The sequence below is a fragment of the Tamandua tetradactyla genome, chromosome X, assembly GCF_023851605.1.
Source record: "Tamandua tetradactyla isolate mTamTet1 chromosome X, mTamTet1.pri, whole genome shotgun sequence".
NCBI classification, from domain to species: Eukaryota; Metazoa; Chordata; class Mammalia; order Pilosa; family Myrmecophagidae; genus Tamandua; species Tamandua tetradactyla.
This window is the reverse complement of record NC_135353.1, coordinates 135,207,935-135,227,126: the sequence shown is the minus strand read 5'-3', so window position 1 is coordinate 135,227,126 and position 19,192 is coordinate 135,207,935. Positions and strand designations below refer to the sequence as shown.

Here is a 19,192-nt window from a genome sequence, read left to right as displayed (position 1 = left end):
CTCAGTTTAATTCAGCTCTCAGAACTGTGTAACATATAATAATAGAAAAATATTCTCAGTTGTATTTAAGGTCTTCCTTTGGTGTCCTAGGTTATTTATTCAACACTGCCCCAAATTGATAGCTAAATGCTTAAGCCTCAGATTCACCAAGGCCTCGTGATCTTAGCATAAACGTAGCAAGGAAAGCAAATGGAAACACAGGCAAATGGTGGAGGTGGGGTAGAGTTTGCTGAAGCTTAGCATGCGGCTGTGAGTTATAGATGTACTTAAATGCTGCCGAAACCAGCTCAGTTTTACCCATACGTTTTATTGCTTCCCAGGACTTCCAATCTCCAAACACCTGGATTCAGCAACTTCTTGTCCTCTTTCTCCTCTTTAAATGTTACATTCTGATGTTTACTCTTGAGTCTTAATCATGTGACCTCCTTTTGCCTCTTATCTCTTCTATCAAAGTCTGTTCCCAGCTGAGAGCTCTAGCCTCAATAAGGTTGGAATCCCTTCAGGACAGAAGGGCCGCCAAGGAGGTCAGCTGGAGCCGGAGGTAGTCCTGTTCTGCAGTCAGATCACACATCCAAGACAGGCCACTGTGAGTGCGGCCATGCATGAGAATAGAATTGCGGCTGCATTTATCTTGCTTCCCCTCCTTAAAGGAAACCGGGCATTTTATTTTTACCACTGTAAAAAACAAAAATTGATACTACAGAAAATATCTGGGTCTCTACCATTATCATAAAATCTCATACTGGGGGTGTGATTTCTCTCCTTGTTTCTGTAACTGAAAGTGCTAATGAATTGAGGCCTGATGGATGTCTTTAGGGTTTTAACATTTTATTTATTTATTTTTATTTTCTTAAAATATTGGACTTTGTCATTTCCACCCAGTCCCCTCCACAAACTGCCAATTTCCTTATCTGCAGAATTTCCTGCATCTTCTTTTACCTTTGTGCACCTGTTAGTTAACCTTCCTGCAGTAAATATGAAAGATTATTTAAACTGAAAAGCAAATCATCCTAATTTTGTTCTTTGGGGGGTTGCTGGTGAGTTGAATAGTATGGATTAAAAAACAGATTATAAAAAAAAAAGCAGATTATCCCCTCTTGCTTTTCTCCTCCTAGCACAACATCAAGGAAGAAGAGGGAGAGAGAGGAAAAGGTACATGAGGTATAATTGTCAAAAGCTATGAAAACAGTTTTCAGGGACTTCCTGTTTGTTCCCTCTTAGGTTATTTTAGTCCCTATAGGGAACAACTCGTATACATATATGTATGTGTGTGCACACGTGAATGAGAGATTGAGAGAGGGAGAGTCAGTGTCACATATGAAATAAAAATACAGTATTTTGTTATTAGATATATCTGAGTGAAAGGATATATGCAACAAGGAATTGATTAATGAATTAATCTTAATTGTGTGCTAACTGCCCCCTAATAAATAGCAAATAATGAGGGTGCTAGTAACTTACAACTCTAGTTGCCTATCTCAAGCATTTGTTTTCATTAAAACTTCTTCTGCCAAGTTAAAGCTATTAGTCACCATCTGTAGAAGATAACAGCTGTGAGTTTCACAAATTGCTAGTGCCGTGAAATAAAAATGTAATGTGAGCATCAAATGTGAGCCACATAGGTAATTTTAAAATTTTCTAATAGCCATATTAAAAAAGTAAATGGAAGAAAAAGTGAAATTAATTTTAATATATTTTATTTAACCCAATATATGCAAAATATTATCATTTCAGCCCTTAATTAATATAAATATATGGAGATATTTTGCATTTTTCTGTGCTGAATTTTCTGGTGTACATTTTACACTTAGCACACACTTCAAGTCAGACTAATCACATTTCAAGTGCTCAATAACTATATATGGGTTGGTTACTCTAGCATCCCACTTTGGGTACATGCCATCATTACGATCTTCCTATAGCTTACAATTTTTGTTGTTGTTGTTACAAGAGGAAAATGGAAACATGACACCACATGCTATGAGAGTATTGTGATGTTTTCCCAAATGCTGTACCAGGAGCTGCCCTGTGGTAGTGGGGGTGGGGGGGGAGGGAATTCTGTGATTAAATACATTAGGAAAATTCCATTCTGTCGCCCCCTTTTGGAGATTCATATGGTGCATGAATATATTAAAGACTTTAAGAAAACTCTCCTGGGTAAAGAAACCTGTTTGAAGTTGTTGAGCTCTGTTTCTGTGAAGTTGCAGCTTCCTAATTGTCACTGTTGCCCAGCAACCACTATAAAAATTGATGGTTAATGTGGCATGGCACATTTATGGTACACTTATAATACTTGTGCTCTCTACAGAGGAGTTTTCAACATCACCACCCCACCCCCACTCCAATGAAAGATATTAGAACAATGGGTCTGATTCGGAGTATTACTCTTTACTAATTGTCTTGACTTCACAAAGATTCTGAATTCACTGTTTCTGTGTTATTGGGGACAAAAATTCTAGAAATTGTCACAAGAGTCTCTACATGAGAAAAACTGTCTTTTCCCCTTCTCCACTCTTTTTGGAGGCTGACTACACTTATTCTTGGGTATTCAGAATCACCTAAGAGCTAAGATATGCTTTCTGTTCTAGAACAACCACCTAATAAATTGAAACCAGCAGATGGCTTTAATGCCTGGAAAATGGACATAGATCTTCAGAAAGTACCCAAATACACACCTCCCTCTCATTCTTTTGGAAATTATGAGCACTCTACAAAGATGGGGGGTAGGGAGAAATACATCTGAATGTGTATAGGGGTAAACTCAGAATATATACAGTTTCTTAAGTAGAGTAATACAGTTCCTGCTGATGCTTTCTTTCTATATTTTGAGTGTGGTGTTAATTTATGTGCTTTAATGTGTACCGTTTTGCGATGTGTATAAGGTAGCTGTGACATAGAGATCAGTTTATAGAAAATATAGAATATGTTTAACCACTGTCAATCTGTAGCAAATTATCTTGCAACTTGGCTCTACCAGGGCCTTTGATGCTACCCCTAAAAGTTTTATTTTGAATCTGTGTTCAAGTGGCAATTACCAAGAAAAGAAATTCCATTGCTGAATTTGGATCCAAGTTGACTGTAGCAATCCCTTATATGTGGATGTATTCAAATACACAGATTGATTTAAGTGATCAGTTTGTCTCTGTTTTTCAAGACTTCAGTATTTCAGTAGCACAGATGTTTTCTGAAGACTGTAGCAGCAGTAGAATCGCTTTGCTTTCGAAAAAGCAAAGTATAACATCAATTTTATATGAACTCTCCAGGAATAGGTGTAGAACATTCTAAGGACAAAAGTTGGACTTTAGCATCTGTCTGATTAAGGAACCCATTCCCCAAAAAGGGTAACAGCTTTTCCACCTTTGAACATCTGCAGGAGCTCTACTTCGAAGGGAAGTATGAATTTTAATCTCTTGGATTTAAGGGCGCTAAATTAGCTAAAGTTTAGATTTTGTAGAATCAATTATTAGGGGAAACACTTCGCAAAGTCATATATTGGGGAATAGGCGAGTACTATTAGTTTCAGAATGTACATTTCCCAAGTGAATAGAACTTAGTTCACCAAAAAGATTTTGGCACTACTCACAATATTTATGGAAATATGCTTGTATCATTGGAGCAAAAAAGTTCACCTTCCTAATGATATACTTCATAAGCGGTAAATTAGTGCAATTCCTTAATTATATGGGCGGGGGGTAAAAAGGAATAATCTGTCAATATAGTATAACTGCTTATTCCTAACTGTGTCTAGGAATGAATAAGTACTATTATTTAAAGTACTGTTTCATTTTGAAGAATTGCTCGATGAATTAGTTATTAATAAAATTGTACTCCTTACAGTACATTTATAAGTGTAGAGCTAAAAATATAAAATCATAAAAAGCAAACAGTACACCTAATAATAGTTATTTAAAATTTACTGATGTCCACTAGCATTTAATCTAACACCAGCTGTCTATAATATGTAACTAAAATTTTGAAAGACTTGCACACAAAATGAGAGGCTTTTTCAAAAATGTCTTTTCTCCCCAAAATAGTTCCTTTGCCCTCTTGGTAATTATATTTCTTTAGGGATACACATAGCACTTTTGAAGACATATCTGTAGCAGTTAAGTTTAAATTTAGAGCAGAACATTCTGTCAGATATTTTACTGTATTACAAAATGTTGTAGTATTATATTTTATAATAAAGCTAAATTCTAAAGTATTCTGGTGTTACCTATTATTATATCAATAATCACTTTCTGTAAGTCTATTATTGTGTACATAGTATTTAAAATAATGGATATTTCAGTCCTAACAACGAAGTATAATGCAATACATGACACTAAATTGATCCTTACTCAAAATTCATTTAGAAAGTGACAGGGAAACTAGAAACCATGAGTCCTAACTCATATATATTCTCTAGGACAAAATGACAAATGATAGTCCGTAAAGACATGATCATTGCAACAGGTTAGCTGTGTGCAGACTGAGAAGGATAAACCTGCAAATAAATGACCATTAGATTTTAGCTTTTGCTATTGACTGTTCCTGGAGGGGAGAAGTACTAGAGTCAGTCAATATTACTTCCCCTTCACTTCATGTGGGGAATTTTGCTCATAGATACTGAATGGTATACTAACATCTTTTTAGAAGTAAGACTGAATCAGAAGCTTAGAGATGCACCTTACTGTTTTTAAAACTGCTGTTAAAAATGTTCTAAACACTGTGATCTTTCCAACTGTGCTTCCTGTATTAGTTTTGTACTGTAGAAAATAATTCGTCAGAAACTAGACTTTACGGTGTTTAAAGTGATGTTATTTACCCGCTTTCTCTGACCCCCTCCATATTTAAGGATGGTCCACTTATTAATAGAAAACCTGTGATAATCTTCTGCCTTAAAATAAAATTTAATGCTAAATATTGAGTGTGCTTTAATTAATAATTCCAAGGTACTAATCAATTAATTTTCCCTTTAATGCTTACTACAGTGTCAAATAAAATATTACAGAAATGCACTGTGGAGTGTTGCTGCGAATTCTGTACTTGTGATCGTGTGTGTATCTTGATCCAGGACATGGTGACTTGCTGGGTTCTATAAATAGACACACATAATCCTTTTAGAGAAAGGGCCTGGTACCTCTCAGCTGTCGCCTGAATCCTCCCCTAAACCCTTATAAACAGATTTTCCCATGCCATATACGAACAAAGAAACACGGTTCTTCATGTTCTTTCACTCTACATTTTTTTTGTTTGGATTCCTAGTTCTTTCACATCCTATTTGTGTTTACATCATCTTCCTAAAGAATGATGAAATCACCTCATTTCAGCAGGGAAAGGGATCTTATAATTATTAAAGTCTAATCACCTTATGGAACCCGTTAGAAGCTGAGTTTCTGAAACATTTAGTAACTTGATCAGAGTCTGAAGGGCAAGGGTGGGCTGAGCCTAGAAGATGGTCGCCAGTTCAGTGGGTGAAAAGGAGTTGTATTTACCGTCAGGGCACACACCAGCAAGCAGAGGTATTATGCCTTGTGCTAGAAACCTGCCTCCTTCCTGCGGTCTTTGCCTCACTTAAATTAGTCACAGTTAGATGCGAGAATACATTTCGTGGACAGTTTTCCTGGGAGGGAAGGTGTTGGCTCCAAGAGATTATCTCTGATGCCCTTTCACCACTGTAAACAACGCTTCAGACCACCGTATTTAGAAGTGGAAAGGGCGTGCTTACATTGCACAGTGTAAACTTAAATCCTTCCCATTTTTTTTGTGGTGGGTACATGCTAATGTACTAGTACTTTGAAAACCATCTGTGTGGTCTGGTCATTTTTAATGACTGGAAAAGCTGGCCTTTTGAAGAATCAAGCTTTCCCCAGGCTGGAAAGGCACCCAGGCTCCAATTCTGGGACCATTTTGGTGCAGTCTGACAAAGGGATGTGAATGGTTTCCAAAGAAAACGCCAGGGAAGGGACTTTAGGACCCAGAAGCTGCTGGCGGGGCCCGCCGGGCCCGCCGTGTCATTTCGGGCACTGTGCGAGATCTGTCAGGGAACGCGGGTTCGCGGCCCGCCTGGGAACTTTCGCCACAGCGCTGTGGCGGGCACTCGGGCGCGCAGGCGGCGCACGGTGCGCGAGGGCGTGTCGGCGAGGCGGCGCTCCCCGCCCCACCCCAGTCCCATCGGCCGCCCCTGGGCCCAGCTCCAGCGTCCCGGCCGGCCGGCCGGGCCCCCGTGCCCTCGGCGGGCTGCGCAGAGCGCGAGAGCAGGTCGGGGACGGGCATGCCGGGGACCCCTCGGCTGCAGCCGCCACTGGTGCGCGCCCCTGACGCGTGGAGATGAAATTCCCGGGCTCGGTGCTGGTGTCCGTGTTTCTCTTCATGGCCGAGATGACGATTGCGCTCTACCTGAGTAGCACCTACCGCTCGGCCGGGGACCGCATGTGGCAGGCACTGACTTTGCTTTTCTCTCTGCTGCCCTGCGCGCTCGTGCAGCTCACGCTCCTCTTCGTGCACCGCGATTTTAGCCGCGACCGGCCCCTCGTGCTGCTGCTGCACCTGCTGCAACTCGGGCCACTCTTCAGGTGCGTGAGGACCCCAGAGCCCCAGGCCATAAAACCCCAGGCCTCTTCCTGCCACCTACCCCTTGCGGGGGTGGGGATGGAGGGAAACGGCCTTCCGGTAGGGACAGGTGACTGGACGGGGGCTGGGCCCGAGGCCGGCCCGCCCTGCTTGTCAGCCTCACTGTTGCAGCCACGGGAATGCGACAGAATCCAGGGATAATGGTAATAAAGCTGGTGTGTACAGCTTTCCTGTTAGGTTGTACCACATGAAATTACCAATCTTTGACCTATTTTGACCAACCAGAACGGCAGTTTCATGTGGTGCAACTTCATAAGAGCGTTCTTTCTCTTTTGGTCATTCGGGCTCTGACAGAATTGGCTTGGGTAGCCACAAACCGTTGGTAAGTGTTTTCTAAGTCACAGGGACAGCAGAGCAGTATACAGATTATTTCATTTTATTTGTCAAACACATGGTGCTTACTGTATGCCAGGCACCCTTTTAAGCATTTTACAGATATTACAGATATTTACAGGTATGCAAATAGCCAAATATTTACAAATATACAAATATTCAGATATTTAAAATAGTCAACTCTCATACAGAACTCTTGAAATCTCACACATCATTCTTTGTTCTTGGTGTGTGTGTTTTTTTAATGAATATTATGGGGTGTGGAAACATATGGGATTGTCGAAATGTCTTCTGGCCCTCCTTACCTTATAAACATAGTCATTGAAGTTTGTGCACAATGAGCCATGAAGGCAAAATTTTCTGGGTGTTAAATCAAGAAAAATTATTAGCGACATTTCCAGAAGTTCATTTTTGTTAACACAAACCAAGTAGAAATATGTAGTACGGAAATGGACTTTTTCTTATCTAAGGACTTTTAACAGTTTAAAATGCGTTGCTTTCATTTCTTTATAAGAATAGGAAAACAAAAGGTGTGTATCTGGATTAGAAATAAGCCTATAATACCGAACTTTAGACATAGGTGATACAACAGTTGAAGAGGTACTAAGGCCAGAGACACACCTCAGCTTCCAGAAAGTTCAGCGAGGCGGGATCCTTTCCTACCAGGAAATATGCCTGCTGTGTCTCCACTCACACACGTACAAAGTCAAGTAGCAAGATAGATTTTACAAAACATTATTATACAACCTCTGCCCTTAATATTAAAGACATCCATCCCAGCTGACAGGAATATGACCTGTAGTTTACACACAGCTCCGAGAAACTTGAACAAATTTCCTAGAGAGGAAGAGAAATAGGTACACTGGCAGGAGTGAGAAGTTGCTACTGGTGTCTTGATAGCAAGGGAAGAGTCAGGTTAAAAAAAAAAGGAGAGGGAAAGAGGGGAGTTTAGAAAGTCCTACAACCTGGAGCCATTTGGTGCCAAGAGAGCTAGCCCTCCCTCTCTGGGTAGGCCCTGTGGTCCTGATGGTATTAAGTTGTGAAATAACCACGATCTAACCATGGGTAAGACACTTATGACCTCGGAACGTCACTTTCCTCATATGTTAAAAGAAACAGCCACATTTCTCACGTGCTTCTTTGTGCTAGGTGGTTCGGGTTCAGTTTGTTGAATCAGCACCATGAGGTAGAGGTAATGGTCACCATTTTATAGATGAGGAAAATGCGGCTCAGGACCATATTCAAGTGGTTTCTCAGAAATGGAGTTGGGTTAACTGTGTTCCCTCTGCAGAGGAGAGTGCTGGACATTTTATCAATAGTTTCGTCTAACTGAAGGAAAAATTTTCGTCTTGGTAAAATTTAAAAACTGAACACAATCTAAATGGCTGGCCAACTAAATGATAATATCCTATCATTGCTGCCATTAAAATGTTTCCAAATTCTAAGAGTAACCTGAGCCAAAAACTTAATGATATAACATGATGTATAAAAACAGAATAAAAAAGGTGAACCTGACCCAAAGGACGTATACCAAGATGTTAAGTGTGGTTATTTCTGGAAGGTGGATTCCATGAGTGATCTTAATTACCTCCTGAAAATATAGAAAAGTAGAGAATTTTTTCTTTTGTTATGTACTTTCCTATAATTTTTCTGTTTTTACAGTAAAAAATATTTTCGTTTCATTAAAGAAAGAGAAAGTTTGGTGCTTTTAAAAGATAATATCTTAGTTATGTAGGAAGTTTCAACACTATAAAAAGATGTATTTCCAGAAAGTTCTGAATGGGTCATTGCCTTCTTAGGGAAAAAAATCAACCAAAACTGCAAAAAACAACCCTTCCATCAACAGGAACAATCTCATTCTAAAGCAGCTGATTTATTTCAAGGAGATATTGAACCCATGATCGTATAATACTTCTAAGTCTCTTAACTTCCAGTTGAAAAGAAAAGCATTTTGATGTTGTCATTAGAATGGCCCAATATCTTACTGAAACTACTTCCTGCTGGCTGTCTCATTCTGTCTTAACTCTAAGACATTAGTTTTACACCCAGATAAAAAGTATTTGTCCCAAGTAAAGGAGGGTCATGGTGGTTTTTTCCGCCTTACCCTTTGGGGCTTAGTCATATTTCTAAATTGTTTTTGGAAAGTTTAGCTCTATTTACTTTTGGGTGGCTACTAGCCAAAGCCATGTTCTTTTTAGGTGAAGTCCTGTTTTTGGGTTCACTCTGGATGATGGCTCTGTTAAACTGTAATACATTTTACTGGAATGATTATGGACTGAATACTACAAACCAGGCCCCACTCCTCTTTTCCATTAGAGAGACATTGGGAGATAACCATATTTCATTTATGCCAGTCTTATATTTAAAATGATAGCTACAATTTGTATGACTTCTTGCTCATTTAAGCTGGGACCACATTCTTGGGTTTGAATGGTATGAACATTGGATAATGCCTTGTATTTATTTTTTTGCTATTTTAAGGAACGTCGTACTGTGAATGAAAAGAGATAGTATGGAAAACCAGAAAAAAACTCCCACCTCTTATCAAGAAAGTATTTTGGAAAGCGTTTCTGCTTATTCTTTTACACTTATGTTAATTTTATAAATTACTTGGGAGAAGGAATAAATATAAATAAGTTATAAGTTCAAGAAGTTTCTTCCATTTTTCATAACTAGTATAATGAGGAAAAATGATCCAATGAAAAGTCTGGGTTTATAAAGTAAAGGCTAAGAAGTTCCAGTAATCTTTACAGAATATAGCAAAATGAGTCACCATAGCATTTCTCTATAATAAACTTTCAGGAGAATTAAAAATAATAATTGCCTATATTTGCAGGGCATTGTTCCATTTGCAAAGTGTTTTCACATGTTTAATTTCATCTATAAAACCCTGTGAGTTAAGTGTCATTATCTTTTTTTACAGTTGAGGAATTGAGGCTCAGTGAGATTAAGCGGCTTTTCAAAAGTTACAAGGTGCTTTCTATTTAACCAATTTGGTTCTTGTATAGCCTGGCAGAGCATGTCTGTTATATGAAGATAACAGGACTTATAGGGAAATCATAATGAATATTTCTTAGAAAGAGTATTTTTATTAACCACCTTAGAGAACCTCTGGTACTACAAACTATTTATGCTGGCACCAATTTGCCTGGTTTCAACTAATACTAAATTTCTTCAGCTATAGCTGTATAATGCTTGAAAAATGGCGTGAAGTGAAAAAATGGATCAATTTGCTGATTATGTACATCGGGGATCCGGAAACTATGCCTCACAGGCCAATTCCAGCCCACCACCTGTTTTTGTAAATAAAGTTTTATTGGAACACAGCTGTATTCATTCGTTTATGTAATATCTGTGACTGCTTTGCCTTAAAATGGCAGGGTTGAGTAGTTGCAATGCAGACTGTGACCTGCAAAACTTCATGTGTTTATTCTCTGGCCCTTTATAGAAAAATCTGATCTATACGATAATGAAAACCACCTTGAATCATTTTGTTGAAAATGTCTAATTTATAGTGTTATTTAGACAACCTCTTAAGCAAAAACAACAAGCAAACACATAAAAATTGGGGGAATTGGATGTCAGAATTCCAAGAATAGTAGTTTGTTTCTTACCTGTTTTCTTAATTAGTCCTGGAGGGAGGTCTTGGGGCTTAGTTTCAAGAATTTATTGAACATCTACTATTTGTAAACCCTATGCTAGGACAAATGTGTTAATTAGCTGAGAAAAACAGTGGATTGAAAGGAAGGTACCTGACTTTAGGGTCATCTTTCCCATTAACTCATTCTGGGACCTTCCATTTCCACATCCGAAGTGGTATGGCCCCTCTGGTTGATCACCAAGTTTCCTTTCCCCTACAGTTCTGCAGATGTTTCTCCTTCCATACAGTCCCCTCCTCAGCAAATGGACTAATAGAATTGCTTGCACGTGTGAGCCCTTATTTCATTCATTCATCTCTTAGCATGTGCTGGTGCTTCTTTTTTTTTATATCTTTAAACACTCTAAGCTTGATTTTATTTTGCAACTAAAGCATGCTTGTTGTTGAAAGGACAAGCTAGCAGACAACAGATAAGCACAAAGAAGAAAGTAAAACCACTAATTCACCTATGTAAAGAAAACAATTATTAAAACTTTTATTGCGTGTCCTTACTAGTATTTTTTGAGTGGCGTGCTGGGAAACTTGCCCTCGTACTGGAGGGGTCCCCTCATTTGCAGCATTTGCTGATTTCAGTGATGTAAATGCTGCCATTATAGTTTATTTCAAGCTGCCGATGGTTTAACAACTGGCTCACGAAATTCCTGACTATTTAGTAGTTGGCTCTCATGAGTCAGTAAGAGTCAGCTTAAGTACTCCAGTGTTTGTATATATTTTATATATGTAATTTATCTGTGTGTATATATGTAATTTTCTTCTTACAAAAAATGGAGTTATAAATATGTATATTCTATTATAATTTACTTCTTTCACTTAGCAAATATAGTAAACATCTTTATATATCAGTAGATTTATATCTATACCATGAATTTTTAGGACTGCATAATATTTCTTGGAATGGATATATAATGGTTTATTTAACCATTTAAAAAAAATTGGGGACCTTTAGAATTTTTCCAGAGTTTTACTATTATAAGTATTACTATGATACAAATTTTTGCAGTAGTTTTTCTTTTAAAGTGAGTTAATGTATGGGAAAATATTTTGTAAACTGCAAGTGGTATACAAATATTAATTTTTTTTTTTTTGCATGGGCAGGCACCAGGAATCAAACCCGGGTCTCTGGCATGGCAAGCGAGAACTCAGCCTGCTGAGCCACCGTGACCTACCCAATTTTTTTCATTATTTATTGTCATTATTATGTACCTGTCTCATTTTCCCACTTAGATAGCAAGGACCTCAGAATAAGGCAGGGATATCCAGTTGCATTCCCCACAACTCTTTTTTTTTTTTAACTTTTTTATTAATTAAAAAAAATTAACAAAACATTAAGATACCATTCCATTCTACATATACAATCAGTAATTCTTAATATCATCACATAGTTACATATTCATCATTTCTTAGAACATTTGCATCGATTTAGAAAAAGAAATAAAAAGACAACAGAAAAAGAAATAAAATGATAACAGAGAAAAAAAAAGATTATACATACCATACCCCTTACCCCTCGCTTTCATTTACCACTAGCATTTCAAACTAAATTTATTTTGACATTTGTTCCCCCTATTATTTATTTTTATTCCATATGTTCTACTCTTCTGTTGATATAGTAGCTAAAAGGAGCATCAGACACAAGGTTTTCACATTCACAGAGTCTCATTGTGAAAGCTATATCATTGTTCAATCATCATCAAGAAACATGGCTACTGGAACACAGCTCTACATTTTCAAGCAGTTCCCTCCAGCCTCTCCGCTACATCTTGAACAACAAAGTGATATCTACTTAATGCATAAGAATAACCTCCAGGATAACCTCTCAACTCTGTTTGGAATCTCTCAGCCATTGACACTTAGTCTCATTTCACTCTTCCCCCTTTGGTCGAGAAGGTTCTCTCAATCCCTTGATGTTAATTCTCAGTTCATTCTAGGGTTTTTCTCAGTCCCTTGATGCTGAGTCTCAGCTCATTCCAGGATCTCTGTCCCACGTTGCCAGGAAGGTCCACACCCCTGGGAGTCATGTCCCATGCAGAGAGGGGGAGGGTGGTGAGACTGGTCGTCATGTTGGCTGGAGAGAGAGGCCACATCTGAGCAACAAAAGAGGCTCTCTTGGGGGTGACTCTTAGGCCTAAATTTTAAGTAGACTTGACCTATCCTTTGTGGGGTTAAGTTTCATATGAACAAACCCCAAGACTGGGGGCTCAGCCTATAGCTTTGGTTGTCCACACTGCTTGTGAGAATATCAAGAATTCAACTTGGGGAAGTTGAATTTCTCCCCACTCTCACCATTCCCCACAATTCTTAAAGTGTGTCTGCATTCAGCAAATATTTGAGAAATAAAAATGATGGTCAGTCTACTTGTTTTCTAGTCATTGTTCTGGTTAGCAGCCCAACAATGTGAAAATGCTAGGCCTCATACAGTCTTCAGTCCTAGCTCTGAGTTTTTCCTCAGAGAGAATTCAGTTGAACGAGCTGGGCTTGAACTCATGACCCTAACTTCATTAACATTATATTCAACTGAACAGACTGGTCCAGGCTGCTTTACAATTTTCATGTAATAAATTAAAACGTCCATGACCCCCACTGGGCAAAATGTAGCAGACAAACTTCCTACCTGCTATATGCACTATTGTACACACACGCACACGCGCGCGCGCACACACACACACACACACACACACACACACACAGTGCTCTAAGCCTTCTTTCCGTCAGGAACAAATAAACCAAAGATAATAATCACAAAATATGCTCACTTTGTCCTTGCCAGAGAGGTTCCTGTATCTCCTCTCTTACATCAAGCTTTGTTTTATTATTTCAAATTATAGATGCATTCTCAGTGCCATAGTTGCCTCGAGGTGAGAGGACAAAGTTAACAACATTCAATAAAATAGATGAAGCCATTAAACCTTCTCAGAACATTATGAAGTTGTTATAAAAGTGTGTGTTTGGGGATAAAAGTCCTTTAACAATTTTTGAGCCTAAGGCTGTGAACATTTTTCGTACTACTAGGAAAAACCTAATTCTTCCCAGCATTTTATTATAAAAAATTTCCAAACCTACAGAAGAAAACTTGAAGTAATCATGCAGTGAGCACCCAAGAAATACCCACCACCTTTTTTTTATGCACTTCAAAGTAAATTGCACACAACAGTACTCTTCTACCCTTCAGCATTCATATAATTACCTAGAGAGGAAAACAAATTTTAAAATCCAGGTATTTGTCAGTCTACAGAAGTCACTGGTTAAGGCTCTGTCCTTAGGGAAGGCTTGGACTTCCATAAGTAAGACATGCCTGGCAAGCCTCCAGACATGATTGATTTTGCCCATGAGGCTTATGGGAACAGAGAAATAGGTAATGTGTCGTGGCTCTCCAGAGCAACGTAGATGGCACGCTGCCCTGTGCTGGAGGATTTTCCCGTTAAAGATAGCTTCTGCTTTAACTGGGGTGATTTGGGGACATCTTTTGAATATGGAACATTTTATTATCTCCATCCTTCACTGCAATGTGGCAAGGTAGGTATATTCTCTTTTGTAACTGAGGGAAAGAGCTCAAGAGTTAAGTGGCTTGCCCAGGGCTGCACAGCTAATCAGCAAGAAAGGGGAATCAGATTTTTCTTTGATTCTGGAGCCTATGCCACTTTCCTTTCTCTACGTGGCTTCCTTGACTGTCACCTTTCAATTTGTTTGTCACTGAGTTCCCACTGGCCTACTGGAGGATCTCAAGAGGATGGCTTGCTAAAAACTGGTCCCTGGAGTATATGGTTTTAGAGGAATAGATGAGTTCAGAATAGCCAAATCAGAGCTTTGAAAATCAGTCTAAGTGTAAGGGGAATGACTGAGAAAAGACAGAATCCACTCTGACTCTGATTGGAATGACTTGTTGATTTTTTCCAGGTGTTTTGAAGTCTTCTGCCTCTATTTTCAGTCAGGCCACACTGAAGAGCCTTACGTCAGCATCACCAAGAAGCGGCAGATGCCCAAAAATGGCCTCTCAGAGGAGATTGAGAAGGAAGTAGGCCAGGCAGAGGGAAAGCTATTCACCCACCGATCTGCATTCAGCCGGGCGTCGGTGATCCAGGCTTTCCTTGGCTCAGCCCCGCAGCTGACCCTTCAGCTGTATATAAGCATCTTGCAGCAGGATGTTACTGTCGGAAGAAGTATGTATGGTTTTGATTTCTGTCTGGGTTTGGTCATCAAAATGGGAACATTCTGCTTCAGGAGAAATTCATTCACACGTGCATTCAATCTTGAATCTGTGTTCTAGTTACTAAGTCCAAAACTTAATGAGTTATTTTGCTCATCAATCTGCAATTTGGGCAGGGCTCAGAAGGGATGGTTTACCTATGATCTGCTCAATTTCAGCTGATGTGGTTCAGAGGTGGGGGGGCTTGAAAGCTCATTTACTCACATGACTTATGGTTGATGTTGGCTTTTGCTGGGGAACTCGGTTATTCTCCATTTGATGTCTCCACGTGGACCAATTTGGGCTTCCTCGTAGCATGGTTGCTACTTACAAGGTGAGTGTTTCAAAAGTGAGAGTGGGCTAGGCAAAGCAGTATCATCTTTTGTAATCCAGCCTTGAATGTCATGCATTCTATTTGTTGAAGCACTCAAAAGGTTTGCCCAGGTTCAAGGGGAGGGAAATGGACTCTTCCTCTTGTTAGGGAGTGATATATTCAGGAATATCATGTGCGACCAAAAATACTTGTATAAAATACAGCTTGTATTGGCTGAAAGTTATTTCTGGACTTCTTTGGAATCTGCCTCTATCTTTCAGTGATATTTTTAAAACAGCTGAAATAGTTGTGACAGCTTACTTGTGAATGAAGCCACTTTCCTGTCTTCTGGAAATTTTAGCAGGTAGATCAGCTTTTAAATGAACAGAATCTTCTAATCTCTGGGTTATTCTCACATTGTCAAATTGAAGGCAGGTTTTGGTTGAGCTGACTCACAATGGACATGTGAAAAGTCTTCAAAATGCAAAGGGAAAATGACTCCTCCCAAATATTAATGTTATGCATGAATGAAAAGCAGATGTCTTGATAAATTTTACTATAGCTCAGCAAAAATAAGTTAAAAGCCTAAGAAAAAAATGTTTTAAGATATTACAGAAGTTGAAAATTTAAAAAAATTGCTCTTACTAATTTCACTCCTCTGAATTTTATCATCTTTCTGTCTATATTTTATGTACAGTGGTAAATGGTCTTAATCTATCTCTGGGTCACAGTATTTGCATGTCACAACAGAGTTGAGTAGTCACGAGAGACCATATATCCCCAAAAACCTAAAATATTTACTCTCTGGCTCTTTATAGGAAAAGTTTGCCAATTCTTATTACAGATTTTCAGACAGAATTTCTTTCAGGAAAATAAAATCTATCTTGAAAAATTTCAGTGTTACATGGGATGTCTGTGAGATGCTCCCTGGAACTTGGAAGAATACAAAGTCTTCTGAGAGTCAAAGGATACATGAATTAGATGGAAAAAGGAGGTGGAAATGATCCTCCTAAAGAGAGAGATGGCTGACATTTATGCAGGTCTCGACTAACCCTTAATATATATGAGGAAAGAATCTGTTACCCATAGATAAAAAGGCAATTATAAATGAAACATGGACTAGGGTGTATAACAGAGGCAAACGTTGGTGGTTAGGAGTGTATTTGGGGCAAGGTACAGAAACCTGACTACATGGTTCAACAACCTAAGGTTTATTTTGCTTATCTAACAAGTAATTAGAGGTCAACAATAGTTGTATTTCAGCTGCTCACGATGGCAATTCCATTGGCCTTTCTCTTGGGTTGTTACTGCAGCACTTGCTGCGTTCAAGACAGGAAGACAGGTGAAAGGGGAAGGGTAGGTGTCCTTTTCCTTTTATTAATAAATAAAAGTTTTTCCAGAGGCCTACCTAGTAGACTTTGCTTTAGGTCTCTAATAAGAATTAGTCACATGGTCACTTAGTTGCAGGGAATGTTCAGGATATTGGTTATAGGAATGCTTGCCATCATTGGTTTAAATCAATATTCCTCAAACTTCTCTGATGATAATTAGAGTTGTTTGGGAGCTTGTTATATATACTGATTGCCATTCCTCTTCTCTGGAAATTGTCATTTGCTGGGCCTGAGATGGGAGCCCAGGATATGTCTTTTTATTCTATGTCCCTTTTGTTTTATAAACAAGTACTCCAAGTGATTTTTATCATCAGGGAAGCACTGGCTTAGACTAGTAAAAACATATTTTAAGAAAGTACAGAAATTGAAAATTTAAAAAAATTGCTTTTACTAATTTCACTCCTCTGAATTTTATCCTCTTTCTGTCTATATTTTATGTACATTTTTTATGTCTATATTTTCTGTGTATATTTTATGTCTGTGGATGGGCCCTTGCTACCCAGAACAAAATCATGTTTTCTTAAGACCGTGGGCCCAGGGATGAAAGTCTGTCTGGCAACGTGGGATATGACTCCCAGGGATGAGCCTGGCCCTGGCACTGTGGGATGGACAATGCTTTTCTGCCAAAAGGAAGAATGTAACGAATCAGGTATCAGTGGTTGAGAGAGTTCAAATAGAGTCAAGAGGATATTCTGGAGGCTACTCTTATGCAAACTTCATCTAGATATTGCTGTTTACCACGGTTTGCCAAACTCCAACCAAAACCATTCCTGCCAACCCTAACGAACACCTAGGGCTCTATCTGAGATTGTACAAAGGTTCCATGCACTATGATTACTTTCCAGAAACCTACAACGTCCAGACAAGTCCTGAAACTCAGAGGCGCCAGACTCTCCAGAACATCAGCTAGATCCGTCTCCCTACCCCATATTATTGACAGCCCCTTCCAACATGAAGAAGTTAGAATGGACATAGCCCAAATACCCGTAAAGATTGGGAGAAAGATCAAAAGAGAAGGTAGAGTTATAACAGAGAAGATAGGATTTAACAAATGAATGTGACTACCGATTCATGAAATAGATATCTCTTAGTCTCTAGTGTCTTGGAGCAGCTAGAAAGAAAAACCTGAAATTATGGAACTGTAACCCATACCAAACTCTGAAATCTAGTCTATGACTAATTGCTGCAGTGTGCTTTGAAATTTATTGCTTTTTTTGTATATATGTTATAGTTCATGATTAAAAAATCATACAAAATAAAATAGGTTTTCTTGGTGACTGGTAAAAAAAAAACACACACCCACAATGGGACAGTAGGTAGTTAGTGTCAGTTGCACCATATAATGCAGTCCATACCAGTAGAAATATCCACTGTCTGGATAGAGACCATCAGAATCTGACACCATTAAACATTCCAACCCTATATCTCCTCTAACTCTGATTCTAATTCTCAGAGCAAACTTTGATGAATTTGGCCTTGGCAGAGCTTGCCCTAAGGGAAAGAAAGGAGAACTAGTCATGAGGTCCACTGGAGATATATATTTTTTAATTAAGCTATAATTCACATGCCGTAAAATTCATCCTTTTAAAGTATTCAATTCAGTGTTTGTTCCTTTGTATCTTCACAAAGTTGTGCAGACGTCACCACTATCTGATTTTAGAACATATTCACCATACTAAAAAAAAAACTCATCCCCATTGATAGTCATTCTCCATTCCTCCTTCCACCATTCTTTGATAATCACTGATCAACTTTCCATCTCTATGGTTTTACCTATTGTACATGTTTCATAGAAATGGAAACATATACCACTGGAGAGTTTTATTTCACATTGTCAGTGTGTAATGAATGGACTCTGTTTGTGAGCATCAGTCTTGAGGGGTGGGTTTGGCCATCCTGAGACTCCCCGTGACCAGTCAGCAATCAGTTGAGGCTTGATCAAGTCTCGGGAACTTGGAAGATGGTTTGGGCTGAGAGTCAGGTGAACACGCCAAGGTAATTCCACTCTGTGAAGGTTCCTGCAACCAGCTCTTTGACCAGTTTGGATCTTACAGTGCCCTTCTCTCTGCTACTCCAGGTAGTGGTGTTGATTGATAAAACTAACAACTTGTTCATGAACCCTTTGCTTTGTGCTCAACTCTTTATGGACATGCAGTTTTCACAGCGTCCTTGTGAGGTAGTTAATGTTACCTCCATCTTATTAAAGAGGAAATTTGTGCTTATGCTCCATCAGAGGAGCTGGGATTGAAGTTAGATTTGTCTGACCTCATTTATTCATTCCTTCACACAGCATGTCCTTGATAAATAGCTACATATATATCTTCTTCTTTATATACCAGGCTCTTAGGCTTGCTTCTCCAAAATACAGCCAGGCCTGGCTCTCTAGTGATTGTTCGAGGCTTGGGTTTCTGGCTATGCAAACCACACCCTACTCAAGATTGTGTAGAAATAGAAGAGTTTATTCTGCTCTCTACGACCTGGTGACTCACCCTGTCTCTGCTCTCTATACCATCTGTCAAAACAGTAGGAACTGGCGTGGCCTTTGCTTCCCTCACAGCAGTATCCTGACATTAGAGGAAATAGCGTTGAGGTTGTGATAAAGGCTTTTTGGCATATGTGTTTGTATAAATCCAGGAAACCTTTCTTACCACGTAGTACCCATTGAACTTCGTATTTACAGAATGCTCATTGTCACAGAG

The 19,192-nt window shown here is 39.0% G+C and overlaps 1 protein-coding gene across 1 annotated transcript in view; it reads left to right on the top strand.

Moving 5' to 3' along the window:
- Positions 1 to 6,161: 6,161 nt before the first annotated feature.
- XK (X-linked Kx blood group antigen, Kell and VPS13A binding protein) overlaps positions 6,162 to 19,192 on the top strand; it is a 65,946-nt gene continuing 52,915 nt past the window's right edge. The window contains exons 1-2 of the mRNA XM_077145932.1: positions 6,162 to 6,557; positions 14,501 to 14,763. Coding sequence (XP_077002047.1) covers positions 6,313 to 6,557; positions 14,501 to 14,763 — 508 coding nt within the window. The 5' untranslated portion in view covers positions 6,162 to 6,312. The remainder of the gene's footprint in view (positions 6,558 to 14,500; positions 14,764 to 19,192) is intronic.